Source organism: Aplidium turbinatum, chromosome 15 (genome assembly GCF_918807975.1).
Source record: "Aplidium turbinatum chromosome 15, kaAplTurb1.1, whole genome shotgun sequence".
In the NCBI taxonomy this organism is placed as follows: Eukaryota; Metazoa; Chordata; class Ascidiacea; order Aplousobranchia; family Polyclinidae; genus Aplidium; species Aplidium turbinatum.
Genome location: NC_137486.1, coordinates 1,440,703 through 1,454,958, shown reverse-complemented (window position 1 = coordinate 1,454,958; position 14,256 = coordinate 1,440,703). Strand labels below are relative to the sequence as shown.

At 40.2% G+C, this 14,256-nt stretch overlaps 1 protein-coding gene across 1 annotated transcript in view; it reads left to right on the top strand.

Annotated features, from left to right (window-relative positions):
- LOC145784197 (lysosome membrane protein 2-like) overlaps window positions 1-14,256 on the top strand; it is an 87,421-nt gene that overhangs the window by 59,929 nt on the left and 13,236 nt on the right. The window contains exons 11-12 of the mRNA XM_082595971.1: window positions 6,516-6,641; window positions 6,973-7,116. Coding sequence (XP_082452097.1) covers window positions 6,516-6,641; window positions 6,973-7,116 — 270 coding nt within the window. The remainder of the gene's footprint in view (window positions 1-6,515; window positions 6,642-6,972; window positions 7,117-14,256) is intronic.

The window sequence follows — 14,256 nt, the reverse complement described above, 5'->3', positions numbered from 1 at the left end:
CTGTAACTCAGCTTATTGCATTCCACATAGAACAGGAACAACCAAACTTTTCAGTACACAAGCACCTATTAATTAATGCAACAAACTTCGTACCTCAAACACCCAACATATATGTAGGCTATAACATTGCTTAATGCTTATTAACAAATACTTGATATGCAGCTTTCTGCCTCTTTAGACCAAACTTGTACATTTGACATACAATTCTCAAGGGAATCACTTAAATACGGGTCTGCTACTATTCGGTGAGTCCGATTCGGTGAGTTTCTAACCCCTAACCCTAAAACGGCAATAATAATTAGGCTATGATACCTAATAATTTTAAAAAAATATTGAAAAAATCCCCCGTTAAGGGATCGGACTCACCGAAACGGGCCATTCCGCTTAAATACAGTAGGTTGTGACAATATTGTTTAATGTTTATACATGTTGGCCTTGTTGGGTGTGATTGAGCAACGATTTATGATATGCATTCAATTGTGTCCACACATATTAAGGGGTTGCTGTGTTACCAAATACGAGGCCAACATTAGAAGTTATGTGTTTTTTAGAATCACAAGGTTTCAGAATGAACAGTTTGTTAGTAGCATAACTGTTTATTATGATTACTGCAACTTTACTTTAACTGTTTCTGATATGGTTCTTTGCATGATAATGGAGTCATTGCTTTGCATAACTTATTGATCAAAATATTGGACAAAGTAGTGCAATGTAATGAAATCATATTTATAAAAATCATTTACATATATATACTGAAAAATTGTGCTAAGTGACTTTTGGCAAACTTTTAATTTTACAACCAAAAATAAGCTATAGCAAAAACCACACTACTGACAATCTGACATGTTGCATCGTTTGGTACATTTAATCCTCCCCGATTCAAGTACAGGGTATAAGAGCCAAATTTTTTATAGTAAAAGAAAGTGTCGTCACTACAAATTTCCTCTTTCATTGTAACATTTCCATTATCCAACTAAGTAAACAATGGCTTGCGATTCATCAAATGATAAATTCTTTTCTATACTTGACAATCCCTCAAACACTTCCCCTTCTTATAGAACCATTCTGCATGAGCATAGATTGCAAACATGCCCTGCTGGTGCACATACAGAAGAAATGTCAATTCCTTGATGCAAAGCAAGCCTGGTCTTGCTTATAGACAGTTTTTCAGAGACCTGCTGAACATTTATAAAATATGTTCCCCCACAACCTTGCCAAATAATTTCTCAAGAGGATCTGTTAAAAACTCACAGAACATAACAAACTCATGATCTGCTGATAAAAGGCTTTGAGCAAGATCAACTAGACCTAAGCAGGTGTAATGAAAAGCTGAGCTTGTTAAACTGGTCAACTGTTGTACTTGTTTTCTTTGAACTCTACCCATACATTCAACTGAATTAGCCAACTGTGTTAAAATCTTCAGCTGAATGTCATTTGTCAGATCTTACAACATCTCTGACTGGTTACTTAAAGCACAAATTAGCTCCTAACCCTTTCACATTGACAATCTTCCAAAACTAAAGAAACATTTTTATGAACTTATTTTTGTGTTTTGTCAACCAAGGTTTCTTTGAAATTGTTTCAAAATGTTTGAAAAAATAACAGCACTGCTCAAGTTTATCAATACTAATGATGATTTGATCATATTGAAAGTCTGCTGTTAAATGATGAACTGGTATCATTTTTAATACGAATTCGGGACCGCCAAAAAATACTTAACCATAACTGCTAGAACAGTGGTTACTAATTATTTAGAATTATATTGAGCTTTCCAAAAAATCTTTCTTACGTGGTAAGACATACTAGGCTTGACATAAGCCTATATTTCGTTTATCAAAAGAAATAGGCAGTGGCTATTTGACTGGCTCCGGTCTTTTAATCTGAAACACCATTTGACCGGTCAGCGGTCATGACATCACTATATAGGCACTTTTTTCCTTTTTTTTCAAAGCAAAAGACGAGAAGAGAAGAAAAAAGTGCCTATATAAGTTCTAAATTCAATAGCTTTATTCAACTGGGTCAGTGACGCGTATGATATTTCTCGGGCTTGTGTTCTAGTGGGAATGAGTTCGATACTACCCGGAAGCTTTCTTTTTTTTAACTAAATGTTGACCTGAAGTGACTCAATCGTTAGGCTGCTGCATTTTTGTGATCAATGTTTAATTAGAGTAGCCTCCAGCCCAATTTTGTATGTCTTTTCAAATATGAGTAATGAAGGTAGAGTTTTTTTAATGTGCTGGAATTTGAGAATTTCTCTGGGTAATTTTCCGTTCGTCATAAGAGGATGTGACCGTGTTTGCCGAATGACGCATTACATTTCTGCTCTCAACAAGTTAGTTTGGTGGCTGAAAAAGTTACAATACTTCTTTAAAAAAAATGGTGGTTTCATCAATGTCAAGTTTACTTTCAGGCAGTGTTTATTAGAAGGAAATTTAGTTTGAAAAAAAGTGCTTCTGGGTAGTATCAAACTCATACCCTTGGGGATAACAGCCAGGGAAACATCGTACGCACCGCTGATTCAGTTGAATAAAGCTATTGAATTTAGAACTTATATAGGCACTTTTTTCGGTGCTCTTTCACAATTTGCCCTGTTGGTCACTGGATGATGACGTCATCATACGTCACACACGTGGAATGGATTATTATAAAGGAAGAAGTCCGGGTGGAAATGCACTGAAAAACACCTGAAGGAAATTGTCTCCCATTTATTCATTTGTTGTTCAATTTCAACAAATTTGCTATAATTGGAAAGTAGGGTTATAAAGGGGTGGAAAGTTTCCGGGAATTTTGAAGGACGTGGGAATATTGGGAATTTTCATTTGGCATTTATTATGTTTAAAACATTTGTTAAATATTTCATCAATTAGAAAAAAATATCAAAAACCTATCTTAAGCATTTCTTATTTTCTTTAATTATTATAAACATTAATTTGGTGTTAATTAAGAATGAGGCTTATGCATACTTTTTCAATATTTAAAAAAATACTGATCATATTTGGGTACACTCACACCAAGGTCCGCAATAGGCTCGCAAATGAAAGGGCGGAAAAACTAGTATCAGTCAGGTCAACCTTGGCATTGTTTGAGCCCTGTGAAGACAAGTCAACTCAAGTTGAAGTTGACTCTGAAGTCGATGACGCTGCCAGAACAATCATTAGTACATCACCTGAAGAAGCCGTGCCGGAGGAGATGCTAACCGGCAGCAACTAGAACAACGACTTTGTAACTGACTCAGTAGTGTTTTTCTTTGCAAAAAAACAGATTGGTGATGAATCATTTTTGGAGTTATTAAACTAAACCATGTGTTTGTATGTTCTTAAGTATTTTAGTTAAACATAGTACTATTATTCTAAACAGTATAAGGCCATTATTTTCCTGTTTCAACATCAAATTAAGATTGTTTTGAAAGTTTCCCGAAATTCCCCAAAATTTCCGTTAATTTCCATGGAAAGTTTCGGCTCTGAAAATTCCCAGGAATTTTGCAACCCTATTGGAAAGCACAAGCATAGATCTAACCAACTCGCCGTCGTCGGCTCCAGCTCGTGTCTGAGCATTGGTTTCGTCTTCAAAATGAATTTGGTTTTAGATGGTGATGTCGTATGTGGCTTTGGAGGCCCAGTCTATGATGAAAAAGACGTGGGCAAAAGTCACATTGTATGGAGGGCGGGAGACATGTTGGGAGACGATCATCATAGATCCGCCGCCATGTGTGAGACCGGGCTGGAGGCTTCCAGCTCTACCAAGCCTGCCCCCGTTACCCGTAATATCATCGCCATAGGGCTTTGTTCGGTCCTGGTCCAAGTTGAGACAAAGGCCATTCGCTTGTGTGGTTGTTTAAGGTGGTCGTGACTACGCGAGGGCTACACACACACTCTTGGCCAGCTCCATGTCCACTGCGGTCCAATAAGATCGGAACGTGCAGATTCAGAGGAACCGGTTGCAACAGGCTGCCGGGTACTCTGTTCATTGAGGCTCGCCTTACAGGATACCTGCCCGTCAGACATTGCCCTCTTCCGCCAAAAAGATATTGCCGTTGGGGACTTTTACGTGTGTCCATTATTCCCAGGAGTTGCTAGGAATGAGCCTAGTTTTCAGCCTAGGTTCACCTCTACACCACGTTGAGGCATCTCCATAAGATGGGGGCTGAACAATGTCAGCTCCCTAGATATTCCGATTTCGTAGAGGCTTCTAAGTAACTAAGTTAACTAAGTAACTAAGTGACTAAGGCGAACTAAGTAACTAACCAACTAAGTTAATACCAAGTACTAAAATTGTACGAGCTCCATTTGGTGGCCACCTAAACTTGACCAAATTCAAACCATTGTCAAAAGTTTACTTTAAATGATAAAAGCTTTAAACGACAGCCAATTAAAAGAACATGTTACTGTGTACTGTGTTACTAACCCTAAACCCTAACTCAGTGCATTTCCACCACGTACTTCCTCCTTTATAATAGTCCATTCCAACGTGGGATGACGTCATCATCCAGTTGACCAACAGGACGAATTGTGAAAGAGCACCCTTTTTTCTTCTCGTCTTTTGCTTTGAAAGAGAAAAAGAAAAAAAGTGCCTATATACATAGTGACGTCATGAACGGTCAAATGGTGTTTCAGATTAAAAGACCGGAGCCGGTTTAATAGCCACTGCCAAAGAAATACCGTACTTGTTTCTGGCGACTCTGCAATGTATCTAAAATAGTTTTTAAGTTAAAACCTTGCATATTATTAACTTTTGATGCAATTCTAGTAAGAGCGCTCTCTCTCTCTCTCTCTCTTCACTATCCTTGGGTAAGTGATACATTAAAATTTGTTTATTTCCATCGTAACCAGATCTGCATCCAGTAACACAACACTTTCTGCCCATTATCACTTAACACATTAGGGCTAGAGGTGTCTCTAAGCTACGAAACATGTTACTTTCAAAAGCACACAATTTAGACTAATTAGCTTGGATTTAGTTTTAACTCATGTACAAACATATTTAACACACTAGCCTGGTGGCCTCTGCAGCTTTACTGCCAGGCTAATCTAGATTCACACATAAAAACCTCAAATTCTCTGAAAAAACTGCAGTGCCTAGTTTAAATTTATTGTTATTAAGCATATTTAGCTCCCTGAATAACAATGCACTCGCAAAAATCAAAAGCACTTTGTGTGATAGCTAAAACCTCGCTAGAACCATCCGTCTCCAGTTTTCGACTCGAGGCGTGCGGTGTCCAGACCTGTTATAGAGATCGTCTTGGTCGCGACCCACTGGTGGGTCGCAAAGCATTTCTAAATGTTATTGAATGTTAAAATTTTCTAACAAATACCGACATTACTATGGATCTCACAAACCGCAGTTTGGTCTTGAACAGTACTTCGCCATCGCTATTCTTATCTTCATTTCATTTATTGACTTTCTATTTTCATGAATTGTGCTCCCTGTTTTCTATTAGATAGGAAATTATTGCATTATGATTACGTAACAATTAGATGTGTTGCATCGCATTAACTATTTCAGTACACACGCCAGTAGTAACGATGTCATATTTCATTGTGGGTCGCACAATAAAACTTGCATTAAAAGTAGGTTGCAAACTGAAAAAGGTTGGGAAGCACTACACTATGCAACGGTGTCCAACGAAACCAGTGTTGCTTAGTGTTCTTAAAATTATATACCACACCAAAAAACAATCTTTAACACAATTAATTGTACACACTGCAAGTGGTAGCGAATTCATGCTGCTGTAGTGTAAGAAATACAAGTAATTCAGCAACGTAGTTATGGGATTTTGGGTGTCACAATCACCTTTTGAACGTGTATGACAACACGATAAATAAATGGAATAAACATTTAACACAACATATACCATCATGCGTGTGTTGATTTGACCAACGTACTACTAGTTGGAAAGTTTTTCTTTTAATTTGTTTGAAAAGCTAAAACAAATTCCCCAACAATGCGGCCAAACAACAGCGGCACATATGACACTAAATGTTATCAAAAATCATGTAAGGAATAGCCTACACATTTTTTTAGAAAAAAGTCACACTTACGAAAAAAAGTACTGAAGTCCAAATCTTATACCAAAACTGACATTTTATGACTTACATACTTTTCGATCTTATCTTTTCAAATACAAGTCTTCCTTTCTGAAAAAGTAAGGCCCGTGCATTTTGTCAAAGACCAGAGATGGTGATTGTAGACAGTGTGTATTTTCTAGGGGTTTAACTCATGGCAGTTAAAGGTTTTTAAATGCTTTATTGCGTGTGAGCTTGTCTCCTGTCATGCCTCGATTTAATCTGATAATATGCAAGCTCAAGTTTTGCAGTAATAGAAAATTTGCATATAGATAAACGTTGTTTCTTTCTCATATATTAACTTGTTTTTGTTTGTTAGGTCAGAACATCTCATTGTGAGTTGCATAAAAAAAATGCAAAAAGTGAGTTGCTACCTGAAAAAAGATTGGGAAGCACTGGTCCAACTGAAACAGAAAAAAGTATTTACCAGTTGATTGATCTCATCTTTTCCAGATGAGTGGGGCGGTGTTTGGCGCCATGAAGCGGTTGCAGTTGAACGTTCACCTCAAACAATCCAAGGTGTTGAAGCACACAAAACATGTGAATGAGGTTATCCTACCCACGCTGTGGCTCAATGAGGTTAGTGTGGTTACGCAGGTCCCCGTGTTACCCTTTGATAGGATAGCTGTTGTGGGTTGATAAGTGGGGCAGCTGGGGCTGTACTTGACAGAAGAGACACATTTCTTCTGAAAAAATGCGTTGAACAAGCTTCTCAGAAACCTATTATTCCTTCAAGCTATACTTTTCTTTCTTGTGTGGTACACCATACTTTGTCAATATATGCAATATGCATCACTCAGTAAGTTTTGAGAGCAAAAAGGTTATTGGATTTGTCAAACTTTTGAGTTCTTTATTTGCATTTGCATGTACGACGTACATCACAAAACGAAGTATTGTTCGGTCTTTTTAGAGCGTAGCTCTGGACGCTGCTACGGCCCACACCTTTAAATCGGAAGTCGTATTGCTTGTTTCCACTGTGCACGCCATTCCTTACGTCATACTGGGCATTGGGATCTTTCTCTTGCTACTTGGTTTTGGCTTGGTCTTGCACAAGGTATGCAAATTTCTCTTTGTAATTCATAGTCAAGTTAATTATTTCTGTGCAATGCATTGTCTATTTTTAAAATTGCGACGATACATTTTGTTAATTGTTTTGCTTTATATGGCTGTCAATGGCTCAAATTACAACAAATGCAAATTTTTGTACAAAATGTTTAAAAAATTACTATTAATTATAATTTTTCTCTTTTTATAAGTTAAAAGAAACTGACCTGCCAATTTTTTTAAAAATGGGTACGTATATTTCCCTTTTTAAAGGTTGAGATAGCTTATGGTGTCTTGTGAGAGTGGACATATGTTGAAGATATTGAGGAGTATGTGGCATCCTGCATGATGAGACCCCCGCTCATACACGGTTGTCGTTAGGACGATAACATTTCTGGCCACGATGGTGGCGAGAGGTGATTAGGACACGATGGTCTTCAGTGTTACATTTGTTCTAAATCTAGGTATAGGAACAAAAGTTTAACACAGCAAGCATAATGGAATCCAAAACCTAGAACATTCAACAAAAAACACCAGAACTAAAGACTAACAGCCCTGAAGCCAGAAACATAATAACAACGTTATGCTGCTCTACATTACTGAAAATTGAAGTTTAACTTTTAGTTTGGTTAGTATGTTAGTCCATGGCTGCCTAAAGATACGGCCTGATTTGTCACATTTTGCAGAAATTTCCAGATTTTGCCAACTTTGGGCGACTGTTTAAATTAAATTTTCTAAAAATTGTATTTTTTGCCTTCCTTACTGTTTTCCCCAGATGATATAATAGGTTTTAACATCATCAGATATTGAAAAACAAAGACAATTTGACTTCGAAGATTTTAGTCAGACTGTTAATTTTTCAATAACAACATCTCCAAGTGGCCATGGTTAGTCAAATACCATTGTTGCAGCCACTTAAAAAGGAACCCCAGGTTTGATTGGAAATGTACTGCTGGGAGTAATGCAATCACTATTCACGAACACACAAAGTAAGGAGACCGTAAAACTACGTATGAGTGGCGCAATTGCCAGAGTGCGATAAAGCATTCTTAAAAATCCAATGCTTTAAATTCCATTGTGTGATGCGGGATTGCGCTTTACGCATACGGTGTTGCACAGATTACATAGATTCCAGAATTCTAGCGAAACAATAGTGGGTGACGTCAGAGAAAGTTTGTGAGAGCTACAAGTACTTGTGTGGACATCATCTGAGATGGGTTGGACATTTTGAACGAATGAATGAGACAATTTGGCAAAGCGAGTTTGGAATGTGGTAGTGACAGGAAAAATGAGTAATAGAAGACCAGAAAAACGTCGGATGACACCGTGAAAGTGGACATGACAAAAAGAAACTTGAAAATTGCAGATGCCAACAATATAGAGAAATAGCAGGCACTGCAGACAACTAGTCGACCCCGATATTTCGGAATGAAGACCAAGCTTTTTTGAAGCAAAATGGAGAGAGAAAGATTGTAAAGTAGTCAATAGTTGATTGCAGATTGCATTTTAAAAGAAGTACTTGTAAAGAACTTAAGTATCAAATGTAAAATTTCTTGTTTTCTTTTTCTAACTTCAGCCTAGTTGCTGAAAATGACAACCAGTTTTATTTTTGACGTTTTTTTTGCCAGCGTGACTGCCTTTGTCAAAAGACTGAAAACACAACCAGTTGGTTGGTGGTTCTGTGCTGCTCCGAGTATACCGTCATCCAATGTAAAAGCGCAGCATGTTATGGTGTACAACTGTACATACCAGCGTTTTACGACTGCAGGATTCCGACTAAACATGGCTTGAGAAAACAATGGTTTCGCTTGTGGTAAAAAAGAAATCATCACTTTGCGAATAAATATGTGTGGGAATAGAATCTTCATCAAGATTGTATTACGGTGTCCACTGTCTAGCATTCTGTCTTAACCACTCCACCACGTCTCAAGACAGTAAAACTGCTGTTAACTTCGATCTTTATTGCGTTCAATGCATGATACCTGGATTTCCAAGTGTGCAGAAAAATTGCACTTAAGTCAAGGACGTCCACACTTTCCATCAAGTCCAAAATTTGAATCTAGCTCAAGACAACTTGGATGTGCACTACTGATGATCACGAAACGGGTGAAACTCGAGTATGGCGTTTTTCATTTTCGTTCGATCTGGTTCGATTTTAATTAAGTTCATTTAATGTAAGGAAGTTTATTTGAAGCTGTGCTACAAAACTTTAATTTCCTATTTTTGCATTTATAAAATCAAAACGAAATTACTTTTATTGTTTCTGGTAAAGATTAATCACATTTTCCATGAATGTCTGAACATCTCTTGTGCACCCAATACTTGCATTTATTACACTGAATAGAATTACTCATGGCATTACTCTCTTGACACATACAGCTCATGGGTCCATAACATTGACTGCCAATACCTCATTTGTACATTTTATGCTTGTTCTCATTGCTTTCATTATATTCATATTCACTTTTAAACCTTTCTTTTCCAATTCATTTTTCCATCTAACATACATTTCTAACTGTTTCCCATTATAACTAAATCGTCAACATTATTGGCCTGTTATTTAAGCTTTTAAGCGTTAGTTAGAAACTAACTGTAGCCTACATATTGTCGGAGCCAAAGATCCTTGCGGAGGATCATTAAAGGGGGAATTGTACAACTAGTATGCACGGAGCTACAACCAACGTCATGGAGAGAAAGCTATACAATCAATTTTTAACAACACTAGATGCAGATGAGATTTGACCACTTCCAGCAAGTCATGCCACTATTCCACCTGACCCAGACAAGGTAGAAATTTGTTTGGCCAACACAAACGTCTCCCAACACCGTAAATACCGTATTTTTTACTGGTTTAATTGATTTTGTCCATACTTTCTTGCAGTTTTTCTTCTGTGTCAGCGACAATGTCATCTGCGTAGCTTATGTCGCTTACTACTTGACCGTTGAATTTGACTCCGTTTTTGTTTAGTGTTGTTAATGTTTCCTTGAAATTTATACTGCTTCGCTGTATAAATTGAATACTATTGGTGAAAGGATGCATCCCTACCGAACTCCTTTGAGTATTGGGAAAAATTCTGTGAGACTGCTACCACTTCGAACTGCTGCTGTTTGTTTAAAATATATGTTTTTGTAAGTCTTCTTTTTAAGAACGGGACATTAAATTTTTTCGAGCAATTGTAGTAATTTGGTATGTTTTATCCTGTCAAGTGCTTTGCTGTAAGCTATGTATGCACTATGCAATGTAAGTGTATTTTCCTTTTTCTATTCTCCGTTCGCCAATTGTTCGTAGGAGGAAAACTGCATTTCTTGTTCCGAATCCTTTTTTATATCCCACTTGATTTTCATCAATTTGTTGTTGTATTATTGAGGTTATTCTTTTTCGATAATGTGTAGCAGAATTTTTCTGGCGTGTGAAATCAGACTTATAGTCCTGTGTTCTTCACATCTCATTGTTTTTGTTATTTTTGGTATTGGGATTTCACCACTGTTGTACATCTTGTTTATTAGCTTCGTCATGTTATGCAATCCCTTTCTCCCAGTTGTTTCAGAAGTTCCGCAGGAATTTCATCTAACAAATTATGAAATGCTATATCAGGACTACGTTACTTTACAACGCAGAAACATGGACATTGTCATCACAAATAGTAAAATGACTAGAGACATTTGAAATGCGGGTTTATGGAAGAATGCAAAAATTTTGAGAAAGGCAATATAACGCAAAAGAACAACTGCACACCCAGCAAGTTGGTGCTAGAGAGAGGCCCAATTACGGATCCATAGGATGCACTGCCTGATAATGATATGTTCAAGAAAAATGTACTACAAGTCTATCAAGTTATCATGTTCTTCTTCGTCGTATGAGCTGTTCTTCTGGACTATATGTTTGGGCATGATGTCATCAGCCACTCGACAGTCTCGTCATCCAGGGCCTTCAGTCCAAGCGCTCCATGTGGTGGTTGATGGATTGGGCAGTCATGGACGACATGATCTACTGTCTGGTCTGTGGCGCCACACTCGCATCCTGGTGAGGGAGCCAGGCCCCATTTGCACATGTCTGAACGAAAGCGACCGACGCCGGTTCGTAGGCGGTTAAGCCGGACCCACGCAAGTCTTGCGAGGGACATTCCCGGAGGGTGGGGATCGACGTCGGGTAGGAAATCACGGAGTCGGGAGGTGTTGTTTTGCCACTCCATGTTCCATGTGTAGTTCGTCCAGTGTGCCGCACTTATTCCAAGATCTTCAACGTTGTTCAGAAGCTGTCGTGCGGCGGGCACAAATGGGCGTCTTGATTTCAGTCGCTGCTGTCCTCCAGGTAGGCGCTGGAATGTACTGTGGAGGAGATGGTCGGGGTCCAGTGCGCGATGAGCAAGGGAAATCATGGCTCCTTTACGGCGAAGCTCAGCAGGTTGGATGCCTGCAAGGATGGGAAGGCAGTCCGTTGGAGTGGGACGCAGGCATCCAGTCACAGTGCGTAGTGCGTCATTGATGGCGGTGTCAATGTGGCGGGTGTGAGAGCTGCGGCACCACACTGGTGCGCAGTACTCGGCGGTAGAATGGACGAGGGCCAAGGTAGCTGTGCGAAGGGTTTTTGCATCAGCTCCCCAGCCGGAACCCGCCAGCCACCTCAAAAGTGCAACGCGCGCAGATAGTTTTTTGCGCAGTGACTCCAGGTGTCGTCGGTACGTGAGTGACCTGTCCAGGGTTACGCCGAGGTAGGTGGGTTCGGCGCAGTAGGGGAGGTGTTTGTCATCGGTGGTAATGTTGATCTCACGTTTTGCTTCCTTGTTGTTTAGGTGGAAGGCCGCCGACACTGTCTTTGCCTTGCTGAGCTGTAGCTTCCATTTCTGGAGATATGTTGATATAGTTGACATGTCCTGGCTTAGGTTCCTCTTCATTGCCAATCTCCGGCTGGATGCAGGAGAGTTAGATCGTCTGCGTAAGCATACTTCCTGGAGATGGTGTCAGGCAGGTCATAGATGTAAGTGTTAAAGAGGAGGAGAGCCAGGACAGAGCCCTGTGGGACGCCGTTCCTGAGTCGACGTAGTCTACTTCGTCAGCCGCTACCGGTGGAAAGGGTAAAGCTGCGGTTTTGCACAAGTTCCATAATCATATGGACCATGTGCCTGTCAGGAAGGAGACGGAGTAGTTTGCAGGTAAGGCCGCTGTGCCATACAGTGTCGTAGGCAGCCGTGAGATCGACAAACACGGCGCCAGCCTTCTTTTTTGCCGAGAAGCTGTCCTCGATGTCTTGGGTCATCAGAGTGACCTGGTCTACAGTTGATCTTCCGTGGCGAAAGCCGGCTTGTTCCCGAGGGAGCTGAGGGTCTATTATCGGTTCGACACGGGCGTAGATAAGTCTTTCGAGTATCTTGAAAGGGATACAGAGCAGAGAGATGGGGCGGTAGCTCTTCGGATCCCCTGGGGGCTTCTTCGGCTTTGGGACTGCAACCACTAGGGCTCTTCTCCAGATTCTTGGGATGCGCAGGTGACGCAAGCAGCAGGAAAGGAATTCTTTTAACCAGGACCTCATAGAGGGGGCAGCTTGGAGTATTAGTTCCGGGCATAGGTGGTCAAGGCCCGGGGATTTGCCTGGCTTTAGGTGCTGGAGGGCGGAGGCAAATTCTTCTGGGTTAAACTCACCAGAGATGTTGCCCTCGACAGGTGTTGGGACCTTCCAGAGGTCCGTCATTTCCTTGAGGACGGACTTGTCTGATTCACGGTCTCTCGTTCTGTGCACTCCATTTTTCACAAGTTGTGAGGCGATGGCATTTGCTGAAATGGGGCATTGGCGACGAGAGGCACGTGATCTGCCAGTGAGGTTGTTGAGTGTACTCCATGCTGTGCGGCTGGAGTGCGTGAAGTCGATTGAGTCTATGGCTTCTGTCCAGCGCTTCTTCCTCTTTGAATCCAATCTTGCCAGCAGGGCTGTTGCTGAGTTGGTGGTGGCGGTACCCTGGGGGGAACGGAGGAAGTCGCGGTAAAGCCTGTCGCACTCCACATCCCAGCAAGGTATGTAGTTTTTCCGTCGACCTCGCGGGATGGAGTCTTTTGCCGCAGATATGATTGCATCACAGAAGTCCTGGTAGGCTTCATCCACTTTAATGGTGTGTGGGGATGGGAGGTACTGCGTAGCTTCGTTTGTGAGGAAGCTGTAGTATTCCCAATCGGCCTTTCTGAAGTTCCATCGCTTGGCAGGCTTGCTCGGAATAGGTGTGGCAAGCAAGGGGGCCGTGATTAGCGAGGGTCGGTGTTGAGACCTTGGGAACTTCTCTAACACACGTCTGTCCGGCTGGCGATCATCGGGGTCATCACTTGCGAAAGCCAGGTCTGGGTTCGTGCCAGTGTTCCAACGACCGGAGTGGAAGCTCGGTGCGCCCTTAGGATCGTATAAGAGGGCGAGGTTGTTGTTGGTTGCCCAAGCGGCCAACAACAACCTGTGATTTGTGATTTCATTGCTTAAGTTATCATGTTGTGTATCGCGATGTCGAATATTAAATTCTCTTCAGCACAACTTTATAACAGGCATGGTAGGTCAGTTCAAGGATGCAGCAGTTTAGAAAAGAAAGGAACCCTTAGAAAGAAAACTAATAGGTTTATAGAAGAATCAAAAGTGGGAAAAACTAACTGGAAAAGGTGATCTGGTACTATGACACTTCCTCAAATGGGCGATCTACCTAACACAGAAAGCAATCACTAAGAAAACAAATCGCTAGCTTTTTTTCTCAAGTTTGAACCTTAAAACATTTGATCAGGCTAACAATCACAATAGTATTTCAAAAAATTTAATGTATGTTGTGGAACCGGTTTTCGTTCATTAGAACTCTTCAGCACAACTGAGTCGAAACAAAAAATTAGCTTACAATATAAAAGATGTCAGCACAACTGGACCAAAACGAACGAAAAATTACATATTAATTAGATAAAAATGTTCATGACTTCCACATTTTTTTTATTTCTTCTTCATTGTTTTAACAACACCGCAACTATCGAATACTATAATTTGATTGCCGTTACTTACTCAAGCTAGTTCAAACAGTTGAAAAGTGAAAATTCAAATAAAATTTACTAAGTAGAAGGATAACAGAAATGCTATGTCGGTGAAATCTAGAACAAACGCTTCTATTACATCATCATGCAAAACTCGCATTAT